This window comes from Lissotriton vulgaris, chromosome 9 (assembly GCF_964263255.1).
Source record: "Lissotriton vulgaris chromosome 9, aLisVul1.2, whole genome shotgun sequence".
Classification (NCBI taxonomy): Eukaryota; Metazoa; Chordata; class Amphibia; order Caudata; family Salamandridae; genus Lissotriton; species Lissotriton vulgaris.
The window spans coordinates 978,592,247-978,611,221 of record NC_141697.1 but is presented as its reverse complement, the minus strand read 5'-3'; the positions used below and the strand labels follow the sequence as shown (position 1 = coordinate 978,611,221).

Genomic DNA, 18,975 nt, shown 5'->3' with positions numbered 1-18,975 from the left:
ATGTGCTACTAGCCACAAGTATACGCCCACTCCCACCCTTCAGACAACCACTTTCATACACCCACATATCCATACACACACCTGCGAATGCTGACACGTCCAGCCTCATCATAAACGCACACACTCCTCATCATATGCCAGTACAATGATGGCCAGCATGTTCCTGCACAGTTTTTATTTACCAGTGTTGACGCTTTACCTCTCTGACACCGCAGTCAAACAATCATACAATATTTTAAAAATGTATAAACATAATCAATGATTCTGTCAAACACGTCTCATTTTAAGGTTTCTCGAATATTATAACCTGTGGGAGTTAAGACTGAATTATTACAACGGGCCATGACACCCCTAGTGCTCTTGCAATCTTCTTTCTAAAAATGATTTTGCTTCCTCTGTGGGATACCCGATGTAAAACGTCTGTAGAAATGCAAAGTGTGCCTTTAGTTTATGCTACGTGGGAAGTCCCACTACCTCCCTCTGTCACCCTCTTCACCTCACCCTGCAAGTGTCAGTTTGAGCTGAGACAGCCTCCTGGCACACAAAGGCCCAACCGAGCACTTCACAGGTCTTTAGAAAGACCATTTGTATGTTAATGAGGCCTTGCTGTACTTAACCTCTTCTTAGGCCCCTGCAGCTCCACTATCATTGGAATCACCCGGCGGCCGGCCCCCACAGAGCAGCAGAGTCTCTTAGACTCGCGCTGCAGCAACCAGCAGTGTTTGAAGACACGATTTCCTTTTTTTTAAAAATACAACACGGGTACGATGTCTGGAAGGTCAGCGGGCCGCCATAAGGCACGGGTACTATGAGTACCCGTGCCTTAGGGCATGTATGTGTGCCACATGTGCACCCATGCACTATTCAGGGGTGCAACAGGGTGTCAATGTGACATCCTGCCACCCTTGAAAATGTACCCCCTATTACCGATTCAGTATTTACCGAATCAGTAATACTGTATGGCTTCCCATTCATTCCTATGGGCCTCTAGGCCCATAGGAATTAATGGGAATTACCGAATCGGTAAATACCGATTCTTAATTACCGAATCTTAATGATTCGGTAATTTTTACCGAAAAATTATCTACATCCCATTTACCTATTCTTAAATACCGAATCGGTAAAATTCGGTATTTAAGAGTAGGTAAATTGAGATTACCTACATCTGGCCCTAGATTACTAATATCTGAAGGCCATTTACTTCCACTTTACCCGGAAGCAATAACTGGGTAAAACCCAGATACACAGCTGTGGGAACAATAGTTTTTCCATTTGGGGCATTGATTCAGGCCTTGCAGTTACAAGATGCTCATTGCTTAACCTCATTTGGACAGTGACTTGTTATGTCTGACCACCCGCATCTAATCCAATTTCATGATCGTCACAGTGTCTTCTCTGGTGAGAGTTTCCCCATGTGGTTTTCTTGATGGTGATGGGCAGGCTGGTGATGGAATCCCTAGGGCTTAGTTGGTGTGTGAATTTGCTGTATGCTTGTGATTTTGTGGTTGACGAAGTTTGATAGGTTGTTGCAGAGTCCTTGGGAGAGTGTGATGCTGTTGACGTAGGCCGATGGTGTGGGGAAGTCCTTAATGATGGAGAAGATCTCCTTGCAGCTGTTGGTACTCCCTTCGATGCGTACTCTTTTTTTGGTATCTCTCAATTGCTAGTAGTGTCTTAGTGCAGCTTTGTAGGTGGTTGCGTTGGTGGTTTTGTAGGTGGCTCTCCGTTTTTTTTCTAGCTGTTTGCACGATCTTTTGGAGTTTCAAAGGTCCTCTGCATAAAAGCTAGCATGCTTTTTGGTTCTTCTTTGCCTGTTGTGTTTGATGGGTGCAATTGGGAGTCTCCACAGTGTTTGACCCAGTTATTGAAGTTGGTGATAACTTTGAGGTAATCCATGGGGTTTTGGTTGACCTGGGCTGAGGATATTAGCCAATCTGCTTCTAAGGCTGGCATTGGTGGTCATGTTGACCTTTGGTCTGTTGATTTGGAAGTGGATGATGGAGTCATCAGTCCATATGAATGGTGATGTAGAGTTATACTTGATGCTGTTATTTGTGGTGAAGATTGGGTCCAGTATGTGTCCTGCAATGTGTGTTGGTTCGGTTACTAGTTGGGTTAGTCCAATGTTGTTGACCTTTCAAGGAGTGTTGCGAAGCAGGGGTTGGTTCTATCTTCTAGGTGAAAGTTGAGGTCGCTGAGGAGTGTCGAATGAAGGCTCTGGAGGCGATAGTAAGCGGGTTCAATGAAGTCTGTGATGAGGCTGGTGAAGGTAGCTTGCGGTCCGGGTGGTCGGTAGACAAGGATTCCATTTAGGGTTAAGTTTTAGGAGATTTGGTGCTTTTCATGGACGTTGAGCACTTGATGGAGTCTTTGAAGAAGTTATTAATATGCTCTACCATTTTTTTAAAGGTGAAGATTGCACCTGATTATTGGCGAATTCGCTGCGATCTTAGATATCCTTATTTGCTTTTCCTTAAGAATCTCAGCAATTCTTGAACGGATTTACACCGGATACCTGAGACCGATATACGAACCAAAATCTACATTCCTGCCAAATGTGGTGTAATTCTGTCCAGCGGTTCAAGCTATAGTCTTGTTCCAAGCTCCTATGGGAATTAACATAGAAAAACGCACATTTTGTTACCCCCGCCCCCGCTTGAGGGATCACCTCAAAGTTTTGCATGCGCAACAAGAATCGCTTTAAAAAAAATATAATTGTGAAGATTTGTCAAACGGCTCCAAAGATAGATATCATTATCGGAGTGCTTACATAGCACTAGTTTCGTTACATGAGGACACATTCATTTTTGTTAGGCATGGGGAGATTAAGTGATTTGCCCAGAATCACAGGAGGTTGAGTGTCGTTGCTGAGACTCAAACCCGGTTCTCCAGTTCCAATAATTAGTCAGCGTGGGTCCCCGTATTCCAGTAGGGATTAAGTGGGAGTCCACAGAAGTCAAAAGCTTAGGAACCACTGCACTAGGGCACACATTACTATTTTAAAAATGGGCTACTATGGCCTTCCTTTGTCAACATCTCCATAGCAGACATTTGTAAGATGACTACATGGTCAACCCCACACACAGTTACAAAGCTTTACTGTTTGCATATATTTGCCTATCACCAAGGGTTAGTTGGCTCTGCAGTACGAAGCACATTATTCCACAAATGTGCTTCATCCATTTGTTAACCCACCGTGGCTGAAAGGATACTGCTAGTCAGTCTATGCAAAGCTTCGGTATCTACAGCTACACATGCTACGAACGGAAAGGGCTACTTACCCTATAAGTATCTGTTGTAGTGTATAAGGCTGTAGATTCACATACACTCAGTCTCCACCCTAGATGGGCATGTAATGAAGCAGATGTTTTACTTTTTGCCTTTATTATATATTGCAACAGTGCAATATATCCTTTTGTTAACTAAAGCTGTACACCATCTGTGCAAAAAACAATTTACCATGGAGTTGATGCCAATGTGCAATGTACGTTGAGGAGTCACCACAATGAATCATGTGTCTCGAGCACATTCTTTCAAAAGAAAAGAAAAAAAATACGCTTCCAAACTTTCGAGGCCAACACTATATTACAGGAATATGCTAAGCATATAAATCTACAGCACTAAATCCTACAAACGGATGCTTAAAGTGTAGGTAGCATTTCTCATTTTCTCACTCACACATGCTGCAAATTGTGTCTATTATTGCCCGCATTAAAGAAATGGGTTCCCATGCATGGTCTGCAGGCTTGAGTAACCTCAATGCACCAGAGAATAGTAAATCCCCAGAGGCAAATAAATGTTGGCCTACAATAAAACTGCCTGTATTCTTTATATGTAATTTATATGGGACTAATTCTACCTATTTATACTGATGCTGGCAGGGTGGTGTGTAGGGGTGGAATTAAGGTGGATATAGGGGAAGTGAAGCATGTACTTTTAGTGGCTGAATTTAATTGCAAAATGTGGAACCAGAAAACCTGGCATAAAACGTTGCTCTAAAAAAATAAAGTGAGGGGGGTCAAAGGGGAATATTTAACGACCACGGTAGCTCAAGCCCCTACAACCTATTGAAAAAACAAAGAAGAGTTACCTGGTCCACAAGAGTGTTTGTGTGTTGTGTCGCGCAAAAAGGACCGTTAGACCAACATGTCACCACTATGATAATACTGGGTTGGAAAAATTCCCATCAGCCCACCTTTATGATGGAGTATCGTCATGTGGGATACATATCGAAAATCCAGATCTCACCCAGCGCACCTGGTGGTGATGCAGAGATGGATTTTGAAAATACTCTTCCAGACCACAGTATTTCAAGAGTAGTACTGATGGAGTGCAGTGCTAGTGTAAAGAAAGTGAAGTGTAGATAAAATTGGCTACTGAGACAAAAAATATGTTTATTAGGTATTATCCCAGGGTCAAAGTTTAAAAGAAACGCCTGATAGTCTTAAAAAATGACTATATGACGGCGCAGTGCATTGAGGTCGACATGTTTCAGCTTATATGGACAGTGAGTCCAAGCTTTCTTCAGGACCAGATGATATTAGCGACTGCAATTCGTGAAGAATAATAAGTGCATTGAAAACATGGATTACTCCTACCAGAAACTTTGAGCCCAAATGTTCTCTGGTGATTATCCAACTATTCGTTTTTCTCCTAAAGAAAAAGGAAAGTGCACAATGGAAAACAATATAAGAAGTGCATGATGGTATTTCGGAAATTAGAACACAACACAACTGAACAAACAAGGCAAAAGGAAAAAGTTTCCATGCCCATCAGAAGCTATATAGTTTTCCTGATAATGACCATTCCAAATTTAGAAACTTTAATCTGTAGAATGTCACTCACCCAGCATTCTGTGGGAGATCACCTCACCTCACCCGGCACCCACTCGGGGAGAAGGAGGCCCGCTCTGTTAGAATGGAAAAGTATAAAGCACCTCAAAAAAAAATTTGAAGGTACAAAGTGTGTATAATCACCCAATCCCAAACATCTACTAACAAACACCAGTTGATTTAAGGAAAGAGACTCTACCCCAATAAACACATGGTGGTGACCATGCGTAGATAGGAATTTGTGGTTGTTTTAACATAGATTATACTTTCAATCATAAAATGATTTTTAGTCAAAAAGATTTTTTGCAGGATGTAACTTAGCAAAAAGCAGTCCATAGATCTAACTGTGGAACATGTTAATTAAAAACAGAGGGACTCTGTATAAAGTTTAGTGAGCTCATGTAGACTAACTTGTACAAGCCAGCCAAGTTCAAGGTTTCTTATTAAAGTTAAAAGGGGGGAGAGAAAGACTTAATTCAAAGATCCCATGGTATAAGGTCCTAATTGCTTTAGGAACCTTACCTGTCCGTCGGTACCTCTTTGGCCAGCGTCCGAGCAGGAGTGGAGGTAACTAGGAGTGTGCTCGCCTAGCTATTTATACCCGATCTAATTGGATGATTGGGTACAGCTGGCCGAGTGCGCTGATACCGCGTTCAATTAGAAAGAGGAATTCTATCCTACTGAACACGCGTGCGCCGGTATTGTAGTGTTGTGGAGGCGAGCAATAAGGATTGCGCATGCGCGGGACCAGAGAGGCTACACCGGCCGTGTAACTCGGACTACGCATGCGTGGGGAAACTACAGCTGTCGCGCATGCGTGGTAGCAATAGGAGCAGGACTGTGGTTTATGTTTAGATTAGTCCCGAACAAGACCTGATCTATATGCCTCCGGAATTGAGTTAAAGTTGAGTCGGAAGTTTACAGGTCAGGTTTACAAGAGAAACAAGGGGAACAAGTCCACCACCCTCGAATTTTGTCTATACCCAAGATATTCAAAGATATGAAGACAAGCTCATGTATTCTATATGGATATTTAGTGCAACAGAAATGTGGGCCCTGACTCCACTATGGACATAATGGGCAGTATGCATAGCTGTATACAGTATCAGCATAATGTTATCTCAGTGTTGAAACATATATGATGATGTTCTATATTTTATGCTGATAGTTCAGATGGGTCATCTAGATGTACATAGGAAAAGGTTTTTTAAATGCACCTGGAAAAGTTTTGTAGATGCATAGTAACCTTTAACTAGTAAAAAAAACTGTGTTGAAGTGGTCATAACGAAGCCCATGGTATATCGTCATTGAGCCCTTTAGAGTCACTTTTAAGCTGGAAAACCCATTTCTGTTCTTTCGTGAATAGAAATTTTGACACATCACTTATGTGAGGGGGAATATAAGGATGTTCTAGGACAACCCATTTCATTTCATCCGCTGTATGTTTACAGGTTGGAAAATGGCTCGTAAGTTTCGTGGCCTGTTTGTGGCACCTAATGGTGCTCTTGTGTTCCCCAATTCTCAATTTGATTTTACGAGTGGTGTATCTGATATATCTGAGAGAACAGGGACAAGTGATCATGTATATAACATTTTCTGTGTTGCAGTTTTTATGTTTTTTAAGGACCCAGGTTCTCCCTGTCCCTAGATCAATCGAGTTGGTTTTACTAGTCTGAGGGCAAGCACTGCATGACCCACATGGATGGTGGCCTGTAACTGGAGGGAGGTCCCATAGAGTTGCTCCCCTGCTTCACCAAATTGTGTGATCCTTATCAATTGTTTTTTTGAATTCTTTCACCTTTTTCTTCATTATCACATACAAGAGGACCTAGCAATATATGACTTCAGGATGTGCAATGTACAAAAAAACCTTTCCTTTGTTTGATTTAATAAACTATAATGTTAATGTATAATAGCACATAACAACTGACTTGCATCTTAGTTAATTATTGGCATTGTTGTCAGGGTGAGAAGGGAAGTTTAAATGTTTTTAAATTCATGTTTGAAAACTATCACTTTTAACCTAATACTTATCAATGCAGTGATATAATCTGATTTACTAATGTGAAACGGTCCTGCATGTTAATAAAATACACTTTTTTAATTTTGAAGAGACTTTATCATATTTTTACACGTTTGCTGCAAGATGTCTTTATAAAGGAATGGGTTCCTAAAGTTACGTGTTGCAGGACACCCTAGTTACTTCCGTTAACTGTAATTAACATTTAGGTAAACACTTGCACGTTTATATAACATAGTTTAATGTTAGTGCTGAGTCGACTGAACAGCCACCCAATGCTGCAGTTGACTAGGTGGCTGCAAATAAAGAGCAGGAGGGCCGCTTGCGGCTCCCGAGCTGTACTTTATCACTGTTCTAGCGTAATTCCCAAATGTCCACAGATAAGTCTTGGCACATATTCTGCTTATGCTCCTTCAAACCATTAATGTATCTTCTTATTGTCCTGTATTTATCCACAGGTTTCGTCCCATCTCTGTTTTCAGGGAAGCAAATGAGGATGAGAGTGGTTTCACATGCTGTGCATTCTCAGCTAGAGAGCGTTTCCTCATGCTTGGTACCTGCACTGGGCAGCTAAAGCTGTACAACGTTTTCAATGGGCAAGAAGAGGCCAGTTACAACTGCCACAATTCTGCAATAACACACCTAGAGCCATCCCGGGTAAGGAAATAAAGAGTTTGCAGCAACCTATTGTCAAAACATTGTCCCTGCATATATTAAACTATACAAGGATAAGCTAAACGTGTGGTTTTATCATCAAAACATCAAGGTATAACAAAATGTAGGCAACCTATTTAATGTCAAGGGTATTTGAAGATGTCTCACCTTATCTCCATTGTCATGGGAAAGTAGTTGTCTTAACTGACTCAATGTTTCCTCTGCCTTGGACATAACCTAATAAGTCAAGATTAGAGGTTTCAATTAATTATTTGCTGGTTAGAAATGGTCACAATTTATTTTTGAAACACCTTTTGCAGAGTATTTAACAACCCCACAATCCTGTTTGTGTTCTTTCCTTCCTTTAATGTTTCTCCATTGAACTCTTAAGTAAAGTGATCCATATTGAGAGAGCAAGACCTCTGACCTCCTGTTCAGAGTAACTGTTCTTCCCTTGCACAGCTCCACCGTTAGGTCCCAGGTGGGTGTTCAAGGCCCTCCACAACCTGCAGGCTCCTGCCTGCACCTCATCCCTGGTGGTCTAGAGGAATAGCCTGCTCTTCTGCTAATGCGCTTTGTGGGTGACAGCCTTTTCTGTCGTTTTCTGTTGTGCCTTTCTTTTTGCCTTTCTCTTCTGGCTTTTTCTTTCTGTCTTTAATTCTTATTTCTCTCTTTTTGCGTCTCTTCCCTGTTTTTTGCCACCGCTGATGCCCCCATGGCCCTTCCCCCACAGCGTATTCCCACCTCCCAGCTGCTCACCCTCCCCCGACCCCTACTTCATGGCAGCTGCTGCAGTGCTGCAGGCTCGCCTAAGGCAAGCCCGTCTGCGCCCAGCGTGAAGGACCCTGGTCCCTCGCATCTACGACCACAGCACTCTCCATGCACTCAACCCAGGACGTGACAACAACTCTGAAACAAACTCCCCCCGCATCAGACGAAGCTTTACACTGCACCAATTCCGAAAGGACCGCAAGATCATTCTCTTCAAATGACTTATGGAGCTTCTCGTAACGCCTCCCCCGCGCGTTTAGACCCTCTCGGGGGAGTAGCACGCTTCAAACACCCTGGTTGATTGACCTTTAAATCTCCCTCAGCTTAACAAAGTGGTAACGTTTCCAAAACCCTTGCTTACATGAGACCTGTCAATGCAATCTGCTCATATGTTTATTCTTGCAAGGTTTTCAGGGGTTGTCCTGTAAATCTTAATGGCATGTATTCCTGTTGGATTACATGTTTTTCTTTTCTTTGCAAACATGTATGTATATGCAGAAAAATGTAAAGAAATCTATCTGAAAGAGACTATTAGTTATGGATTTCTCACCTTAGAATGACTCCCTGGTGTCAAACTGGATCTGGACATTTCTTTCTTCAGCAGTACTCCTGCGTGTCGGTAGGTAGCGTCGGTCAACCCCACTTTTGTCGTTGGCGTCGTGGTCACCGGAATGACGTTGCGGTCACAGGAATGACGTTGCGGTACCTACTTAGATGCCACACCTACACACTGACATCAGTTCTTTCTTTTTCTGCGCCAATCAGCACAGATCCTGAGAGAGCGGTACCTCGAGTCACTTTTTCACTCTCTTTTTGCGACTTTTTGTTGACATATTTTTGAGTCGTCACGACTCCTGGTGCACAGGGATGTCATCTCGGCGGACTGGCTTCAGGCCTTGTGGCTCCTGCCATAAGGTGATGTCTGTGACGTACGCCTATCTCGTGTGCCTCTGGTGTCTGGAGCGCGACAACAACCTGAAGTCTTGCTATGACTGCCAGGCCATGGCCCCGAACTCTTTGTGGGAGCAGTCCCGAAAGCTTCTGGAGGCCTGGCAGTCTGCTCAGCGCTGCTCGAGGTCCTGGTCCAGAGGGAGGTCGCGGGACTGGTCGCGGAGCCATCACCACCACTCTTCTTCGGGTATGTCGAAGCACAAATAGAAGGCGAAGAAGCATTGTCGCTCTTCGCATTCTCCCCGTCCCACGGCCGACGCAACGTGGGTTGCGGAAGATAGTCGCCCGGCTCCGCCCACGGAGCCTGTTGGGTCGGCTCCGAGCCTCCCTCCCTTTCCCGGAGTTGGTGCGACACCTGCCCAACTTCGTAGCTTTTACGAAGCCCTCCACTCCATCTTTGGGCAGCCGGACTCCGCCACCACGCCTTCAGACTCTGCTGAGGGTTCTAGGCCTTCAATGCAGGCGGCTTCGGCTCCAGTCAACCTTACGACACCTACCCCGGCAACAAATCCATTGGCCACACCTCTGCCCCCTCCGTCGCTGGTAGTGTCCCCAACCTACGTCGGCCACAGCCTCCCCCTCAATGTGGACACTGAGGTGGCTCGGCATCGACAAACGTCTGTACCAGCGTTGACCGGTACTTTTGTACCCCTGTTCTCCCCTGGTGTTCCCTATCACCCTGAGTGGCTACCATAGGAGGGTGAGGAGGACTGGGAGGGGTATGTCGATCCTCTGGCAGACCAATTCGAAGAACCGGACTGGAGAGAGGAGTTGGGTGAGGCCAGTGGTTTGTACACCTCACCAGACCATAGCATGTTGTCTCCCCCTACCGTGGCTACGGAGAAGGATGCATCATACTTAGTGGTGTTGCATAGGGCAGCTGAGGCCTTAAACCTTGAGCTTTTAACGGTAGCAGTCAGGACTAACCTCCTGACTGAGGTGCTTCAACCAGCAGCAGCCTCTTCAGAGCCCTTGCTGCCGTTCAATGATGCCCTCACGGACATCCTTTTGGGCACTTGGTCCAAGCCCAACACAGGGGCTCCTGTGGATAGGATGATTGCCCAACACCACCGTCCGGCTCTACGGGGACCCAATTTTCCTCTGCCAACACCCCACCCCACCCCCGGGAGCTTGTTGGTCCAAGCCTCAACTTACAATACCTGGAGGAGGCCCAGGCCGTGCTATATCGTGCAGCTGCCGAAGGGAGAGACGCAGAAAAGTTTGCCATATGATGTGGTCTGCGGTACAAAATGGGGTGGTGATGGACGGAGCATCTGAACCAATCAAACACTCACACCCAGTCAACAGATGTGGGTTTAATCCATCACCGTTCTTTAGCCCACTCTGCCACCCCAGTTCAGACATGGCCGTATGCAAATCAGTCTGACCCTGTGCCTCATGGGAACAGTCCAGCCCGAACTGCCAAGCCATGCTTTCCCTGGACCGGAAACAAGCTTCCTAGGACCGGTTTCTGGCATTACAGCCGTCTTCAGCCAGGCTTGCTTGAATCCAGTGGCAAAGTGAGCAAGGGACTCACTTCTGAGCATACCCTCCCAACATATGGCGAACAAAGCGGTACAAAAGGGGGTGGTGATGAACGGAGCATCTGAACCAATCAAACACTCACACCCAGTCAACAGATGTGGGTTTAATCCATCACCGTTCTTTAGCCCACTCTGCCACTCCAGTTCAGACATGGCCGTATGCAAATCAGTTTGACCCTGTGCCTCATGGGAACAGTCCAGCCCGAACTGCCAAGCCTTGCCTTCCCTGGACCGGAAACAAGCTTCCTAGGACCGGTTTCTGGCATTACAGCCGTCTTCAGCCAGGCTTGCTTGAATCCAGTGGCAAAGTGAGCAAGGGACTCACGTCTGAGCATACCCTGCCAACTTATGGCGAACAAAACGGTACAAAAAGGGGTGGTGATGGACGGAGCATCTGAACCAATCAAACACTCACACCCAGTCAACAGATCTGGGTTTAATCCATCACCGTTCTTTAGCCCACTCTGCCACCCCAGTTCAGACATGGCCATATGCAAATCAGTCTGACCCTGTGCCTCATGGGAACAGTCCAGCCCGAACAGCCATGTGGTCTGGACACCGCAGACTCGCTGGGCAGGACGATTTTAACGTCAGTAGCCCTGAGACGCTATGCCTGGCTGAGGTCCACTGGCTTGTCCCGGTGATCAAGCTACACTCTTGGACATGCCCTTTGATGTCTGTTGCTTGTTTGGTGACAAAGCAGATAACGCGCTCAAGCTCTTTAAAGACTCCAGGGCTACGGCCAGGTCCTTGGGCCTCGCTACTGCCTCTCGCCCTCCGCAGTCTGCTTTTTGCCCCTTTTGTGGCAATGGAAGGGGTGCCCCGCCATGTTCCGTCCAGAGCCACAGGCCTGCGCAAGCTGTCCAGCCTGTGCGCGGCCGGGGATGTGGGACCCACCGTCAGGAGCCAGTGGGCGGGCCAGTCCACCAGCACCCCCTCTGCAGCAGCCTCCAAGCCCTCCTTGTCCAACCTTTCAGGGCCACCATTTGCCAGTGGGCGGCAGGATTCGCCATCACCTCCCCCACTCTCACAACATCACATCAGACATGTGGGTTTTAAAGATAGTCCGAAGGGGCTACTCCCTCCCCTTCGAGACTACCCCTCCATCCATGCCACCTCCATTCCATTGCATGTCGGAAGATCACTTGGCCCTTCTTTGTCAGGCAGTTACGGCTCTCTTGGCCAAGGGAGCCATCGAGGGGAGTTCCTGCCCCAGAAGTAGGTTGTGGTTGTTATTCCCACTACTTTCTGGTGCCCAAGAAGGAGAAGGGCCAGCGCCCTATCTTGGATCTCAGGAACATCAAACGCTTCCTCCGGAAGGAGAAGTTCAAAATGTTGACATTGGCTCATGTCCTGTCTTTCCTTGACCTTGGAGACTTGATGGTAGCGTTGGACTTGCAGGACGCTTATTTTTACATCCCCGTGCTGCCAGCTCACCGCCGCTACCTACGGTTCACGGTAGGCAACAAGCACTTTCAGTTCACCGTGCTCCCCTTTGGTCTAACTAACGCCCCTCGGGTGTTCACGAAGGAGATGGCGGTGGTCGCAGCTCATCTGCGCAGATCAGGGGTCCCAGTTTTCCCCTATCTCGATGACTGGCTGTTGAAGGCGGGTTCGCCCCAGGCTGTCGTCTCCCACCTCCAGACTACTACCGACCGCCTGCGTTCGCTGGGGTTCATCATCAATGTGCCGAAGTCACACCTGATTCCCTCCTAGAAGCTCATTTTCATCGGAGTGATTCTGGACCCAGCGCAGTTTCAGGCTTATCCTCCCGAGCAGCGAGTCCGGGATATTCGGGCTATGATTCCGATCTTTCAGCCTCTATCCTGGGTTTCGGTCAGACTAACCCTGAGTCTACTGGGCCTCATTGGTGCCTGCATCCTGCTGTTGGGCTATGCCAGGTGGCATATGCGTGTTCTGAAGTGGGACCCGAAGTTCCAGTGGGCACAGCATCAGGGGAATCTTCACAATTGCCTCCAGATCTCGGAGGGAACTGCACACCAAATGCAGTGGTGGCTAACGAACCTGGATTGGGTCAACGGCAGGTCCCTCTCCCTTCTCCAGTCAGAGTTCACAGTGGTGACAGATGCATCACTTCTGGGGTGTGCGGCCACATGGGAGAAGGGGAGTCTGTGCTCCACATCAACCTTCTGGAGCTTCGTGCCATCTGTCTTGCACTGACAGCATTTCTTCCTTACTTCAAAGGGAGAGTAGTGCAGGTGTTCAGGGACAACACCACTGCCATGTGGTACTGCAACAAACAGAGCGGGTGGGTTCGAGGACCCTATGTCAGGAGACACTTCGCCTCTGGAAGTGGCTGGAACATCAGGGCATGACCCTAGTGGTTCAACACCTGGCAGGTTCTCTAAATGCCAGGGTGGACTAACTAAGCCACCAGTGAATGATGGATCATGAATGGTGTCTTCACTCAGAGGTGTATTAAGGTCTCTTTCAGCAGTGGGGAGAGCCTTGGTTATATCTATTTGCCACCTAAGAGAACAATGTCAGTAGTTCTGCACATTAGAATTTCCAAGGCGGCACACGCTAGGCAACGCTTTTCGCCGCGATTGGAGATGTGGTCATCTATAGGCCTTTCCGCCTATACCACTTCTGCCCAGAGTGCTGAAGAAGATCAAGCGCAACCGGGCCCAAGTCATTCTTGTAACCCCGGACTGGGCACAAAGAGTCTGATATCCTGAACTTCTGCACATGGCCATCAATCCTCAGATTAGACTGCCCATTCGGAAGGATTTTCCGTCACAGCAGCAGGGGACAGTCCTCCACCCGAACCTGTCCAGCCTCCACCTCCTTGTGTGGAGATTAAGCAGCGATAGTTGACAGCTTTCGACCTTCCTCTTGAATTCTGTAATGTTATCTCGCCGGCAAGGCGACCCTCCACTAAAACGGTATACACCTGTAGATGGGAACAATTTGTGGCATGGTGCGCAGCAAAAGCTGTGGAATCCCTTTCTGCCCCCATTTCAGAGGTTCTTCTCTTCATTCTTTTTTATTTGGCCCAGCAGGGCACTGCTGGGCACTCTTAAAGGCTATCTTTCGGCCATTCCGGCCTTTCTTCGGCTTCCTGATCAGCCTTCTCTTTTCAAGTCCCCTGTTGTAAATCGCTTTCTTTAGGGCATTACTGACTTGTTATGTTATGTTATGTTATGCAGGGGTTTTGTATAGCGTGCGGCTACTCGGAAGAGTGTCCCGACGCTTTGGATTGTACACTAATCTCATAACACAACAGGGAAAATAAGAAACAGAGATAAAAGAAACCTAATAGGGACCGAAACTAAGAGGAAAAGAGCCAGGTTTTAAGCCCTTTCCGAAAGGCCAACAAATTAGGAATGCTGCGCAGGGACACAGGCAGTTTATTCCATAACTGAGGCGCTAGTAGTTTAAAAGAGCGGCCTCCGATGCGGGCTCTCTTCACGCGAGGAACCGCCGCAAGAAACAGGGCTTCAGACCTGAGCGACCTGGCAGGCAAATAAAAGGCCAGCCTCTTCTGCAGGTATTTTGCTCCGGAGGCGTGCAAGGCTTTGTGCGCCAGAGTAAGAGTTTTAAAAATTATCCGCTTCCGGACAGGGAGCCAGTGCAGAGCCTACAGAAGACCCGAGGCTCTGGCACGGCGAGATAGTCCAAAGATGGCCCGTGCTGCCGAATTCTGGACAACCTGTAACCGTTGGAGCAGATACTCTGGCAAGCCGAGATAAAGGACGTTGGAGTAGTCAATTCTCGAGCCTATAATCGCCTGCACCGTGATCTTCCTATGTTCCTCCGATAACAGGGGAAGGAATTTACGTAGCATCCGGAGTATGCCAAAGCAGGTACCAGTGAGACAGATTACCTGTGAACGTAGTGTGAGGCCATTATCGATCTTAATCCCAAGGTTTTTAGCCACCTGGGACGAACTTGCTGGTGGAAACATGTTCTCAGGCCACCACACTTTCCAGTCCGGATCCGAACTGCACCCAAAAAAGAGGACTTGTTTCCTCCCATTCCTTTCATAATGCCCCAGTGGGACTTGAAACTGGTCCTGACCTACCTTATGTGTGCTCCTTTTCAAGCCGCTACATAACTGTCCTCCCAGACTTCTGACATTTAAAGCTGCCTTTTTGGTTGCCATCACCTCAGCTCGCAGGGTGAGTGAGGTTCATGCTCTTTCTTCCAAATCTCCTTTCCTGGCTGTTCATCAGAACAAAGTTGTCCTTCGCACTAGGCCGTCTTTCCTTCCTAAAGTGGTTAACTCTTTCCACATAGGACAGACCATCACATTACCCACCTTCTTCTCGCCCCCACATCCTTCATAAGAGGAGAAGAGGCTCCACGGTCTGGATCCAAAATGTGCGCTTTCATTCTATCTGGATCGCACAAAGCAATTCTGGGTGGATGACAAGCTCTTTGTTGACTATGTGGGTGCCAAGAAAGGTTGGGCCGTGCAAAACGGACCATCTCTCGATGGGTCGTTCTTTGCATCAAAATCTGTAATTCCTTGGTAAAGAAGAAACCTCCAGTGGGACTGTGCGCCCAGTCCACCAGGGCGACGGCAGCCACTACTGCTTTGGGACGTGGAGTCCCTGTTCATGACATCTGCCAGGCAGCCATGTCCGCTTCATTGCACATGTTCACCAAACATTACTGCCTGGACAGCCAAGTCCGGAGAGACTGCTTCTTTGGCCGTTCAGTTCTCCAGGACTTTCTGGTGTGAGCTTAGTTCACAGACCCACCTCCGGGGTTGATATTGCTGGGGTATCTATTCTAAGGTGAGGAATCCATAACTAATAGTCTCTTTCAGATGAACAAGTTACTTACCTTCGGTAACAATATATCTATAAGAGACATTTATTAGTTATGGATTCCTCGCTGCTCCACCCATCCTCCCCGATTCTGCAAAATGACTTCTAGGGTAAGGGACTCCCTTTCAAGGCCCTAGTTTTTGTGCACTATTGGTCAGTGTCTTGCATGGCTCTGCGCTTCTGGTGTGGAATTTCCTGTAAAGAACTGACAGCGTGCAGTGACGGTGTCCGAATAAATACCGCAACATCATTCCGGAGACCACCACACCAACGATGAACGCGGAGTCGACCAACGCCACCGACCAACGCGCAGGGGTACTGTTGAAGAAAAAATTCTCCCGATGCAGTCTGACGCCTGGGGGTAATTCTAAGGTGAGGAATCCATAACTAATATATGTCTCTTACAGATATATTGTTACCAACTGTAAGTAACTTGTTCTTTTAGGTCACTCTTAAAATGTAAATAGAGAATTAAAGTAGCAAGTAGCCCCAGGATGGTAATGAGCTTCTGAACCTCTCTCGCTGCAAGCCCATCATCCTGAGGTAGTAACTACTCACAGATGCTATGTAAGACAAAGATTTATAAGCATCTGTTCTGACCTTTACCTTGTGCCTCTGTCACATTAAAGATATTTAGGGGGATATACCCATTTGGCCTTGCCCCCCTAACCGCAGTTAGATAAATAAGCCACATGTACATTTTATCTACCTACTTATTCACATGTTTTAAGGTTCATCATACGATTAGTGACCTTCTCAGAGTGCAGAGAAAGGATAGGGGTGAGTGTGCCTCAAGTGTCACAGTAGGAATCAGCAATGAAGTCCAGATATTTTAAGTTCCCATTCTGAGCAAATGAGTAATAAATATAGCTCAACAAGGGGACAGTGGTGGAGGGTTGTTCAGGCAGATGAATGGTAATCTGATAGTTAAGCCTAAGGTATGTAGGAGCATATTCAAAATTATTTAAGGCAAACCGCTTAGATAGTTTAATGTTAAAAACATGCAGAAGATATATAATACCTTGTAAGAACAGAAGGCTGGCTAGGATTGGCTGGCTCACTCAAGGTATCTGCACTGGAGCAATGTGTCATGGTATATGGCCTTTACATGATGGTGTTTCAGCTGCTTTAGTATAGGAGTCATTCTTATGGAAAATCTCAGAAATTCCACCTCCAGTTAGACATCGAAGAAGGGAATTTTACTATGAAGAACCATCAAAACGATAAGGATCCTAGTACATGATCCTTAGTCCTGCATCAAGGCTAAAACGTGAATCTATAAAATCACTTTGAAACCTGCATGGTTTTGCTACAGTAATCAAACCTTTAAAAGTTTATTGCTGTCGTTTGTGAAATTGTACTTGTATAGTAGGTCTCACAATATATATTCTCAGTTAGGTACAGATCAGTCTGCAAGATAAATCTGATAGGCAATTTCCAATTGTGCCTATATATGCACTCATGACTTATCTGTGTGTATAATGTAGCAGTGATGATAATTAATGAGATTTGATCAATCATTTGGACCCGTTTCCTCTATTGGGCTTTTGACGTACTCGATTAGTTTTTTAGTAGAAGTCCCCAAACAAGGTTTGAGTAATATATCGCAGTGGAACCATAAGGAAAACTATGGTAGTAGGTACAAGCTGCTCTTTAGAGTTAATCCTAGGTCGTTAACCCTAATTATGGATGACACCACATTGCTGATAGTATAGAGAGATACAACTGATCATACTGTGTTGGATTTTTGCTATGTATGATTGTTTGATGAAGGTAACGTGTGTATCTGATAGAGACTTATGGCAGTTTGGTATTACAGAAAGGTTCAGACACTTGGGCGGCCCATTCTGTAATACAAATTTTGCTGGTGCATATATAATTACAGCGCTATCACCAGAGGGTGTTCCCTAATTTTTATGGGAGGGTCTGGCCTCTAGCAAATGAGGGAATCCCTTTGCCTCTGCACCTGTGCCGTATAATAGACGCAAGTGCAGAGACAAAGAAGCTGTCAAGAGTCTCACTGACAGCGAGCCTCCTAATTGGTGGTGCACTGTCAGTGTGCGGCCTGATAGCTCTCTTGAAGGGGGAAAGGCGGTGCTATGGAAACCCCAGACATCCCCTTACAGGCGGGTGCAGTCACTTACTGCACCTGCCTGCAAGGGGATCTCTAATCCCATTTGAAAGTGCAGGCAGGTTGCCCTCTGCTCAATGAAACACAGAGTGGCTGCTTGAAAGCCGCTCCGTATTTCACTTGATTACTCTGCCCCCAGGGCAGAAATACTTTGTGGCTGCCCTGGGAGCAGCGGATTCAATATAATACGGCACACTCTCCTTGATTACGTAGGGTGTACTTTTTGAAAGGTGTGATCGATGCTAACAAGGAGAGTGACCTGTATTGTATAATATGGCCCCTGGTATGCCAGTGTGCACAGGAATAAGTATATAAACATACACGCATTAAGACCCAGAATGGGAGGATTCGCCGACTGCAAGTACAAGCTCCAACATAGATTGAAGGCTCTTACAAATGATCAAGGCTTGCCTGTGGTCCCAGAGAAATTCTCTCTCCAAAAGAGAGACCGGTTAATTTGCTCATCTAGATTTGCTGGATAAACAGCACTGACCAGCTTCCGATATCAGTATTGAAGTTAAGCGTAAAAGCCTGGGCTGCCTTTCTAGCACCAGTGTTTAAACACTGCTAGCCAGCACAAGTTATTCCCTTTTCCTGGACTGGAAGTATAATCTTAACCCTACACAAAAAAGCAGCCCTCGAAACTACTGAGAGATTGCTTTATTAAATTCTATTGGGAAGTTATTTGCAAAGAACTTCGACGCAAATCTTTCAGGTTGGGCGGCAAGGGAGAATATTCTGCCACAAGAACAATCTGGTTTCAGGACTAATTAGTAAACCATTGATATTATATCAGTTCTTCAGGCTATTCTTGATAATTAGTGAAAAAGAAGAATCAACATGTTAATGCTGCTTTTATAGACCTTTCAACAGCCTTTGACTTTATGGACCGCCCCCTCTTGTGGAACAAATGTGTGTGGCTAGGAACATTTCAGACACTTTTGAATCTAATAGTGGCTTTGCATTACTCAACTTGGTGTAAAATTCTGTTAGTAGGGGATAGGGGTTTATCTAATTTGATTGTGATTGATAATGGTTTGAAATCAGGATGTATTTGAGGTCTTGTACTCCTTTCCTTGTATCTAAGGGTTAGGCGCAGCGCAGCGGCCAGAGCAGCAGACTCCGGAGCTTAGGGCTCGCAGGTCAATCCCTGCCGCCGGCGGCAGCTCTGCTCAGCAGCATTTGGCTCTGGGCAATAGCTCACTTAATCTCCCTGAGTGAGTTATCATATCATTTCTCTTGTATGAACAACTTTACTCCGAAATTAAATAATTTT

The 18,975-nt window shown here is 46.2% G+C and overlaps 1 protein-coding gene across 5 annotated transcripts in view; it reads left to right on the top strand.

The window, feature by feature from the left end:
* The window catches only part of DCAF1 (DDB1 and CUL4 associated factor 1), a 1,123,544-nt gene that overhangs the window by 695,764 nt on the left and 408,805 nt on the right, over positions 1 to 18,975 (top strand). For all 5 annotated transcript variants that reach the window (XM_086938831.1, XM_086938834.1, XM_086938833.1 and 2 more), the window contains exon 15: positions 7,311 to 7,509. In XM_086938831.1, the coding sequence (XP_086794957.1) occupies positions 7,311 to 7,509 (199 nt within the window). The remainder of the gene's footprint in view (positions 1 to 7,310; positions 7,510 to 18,975) is intronic.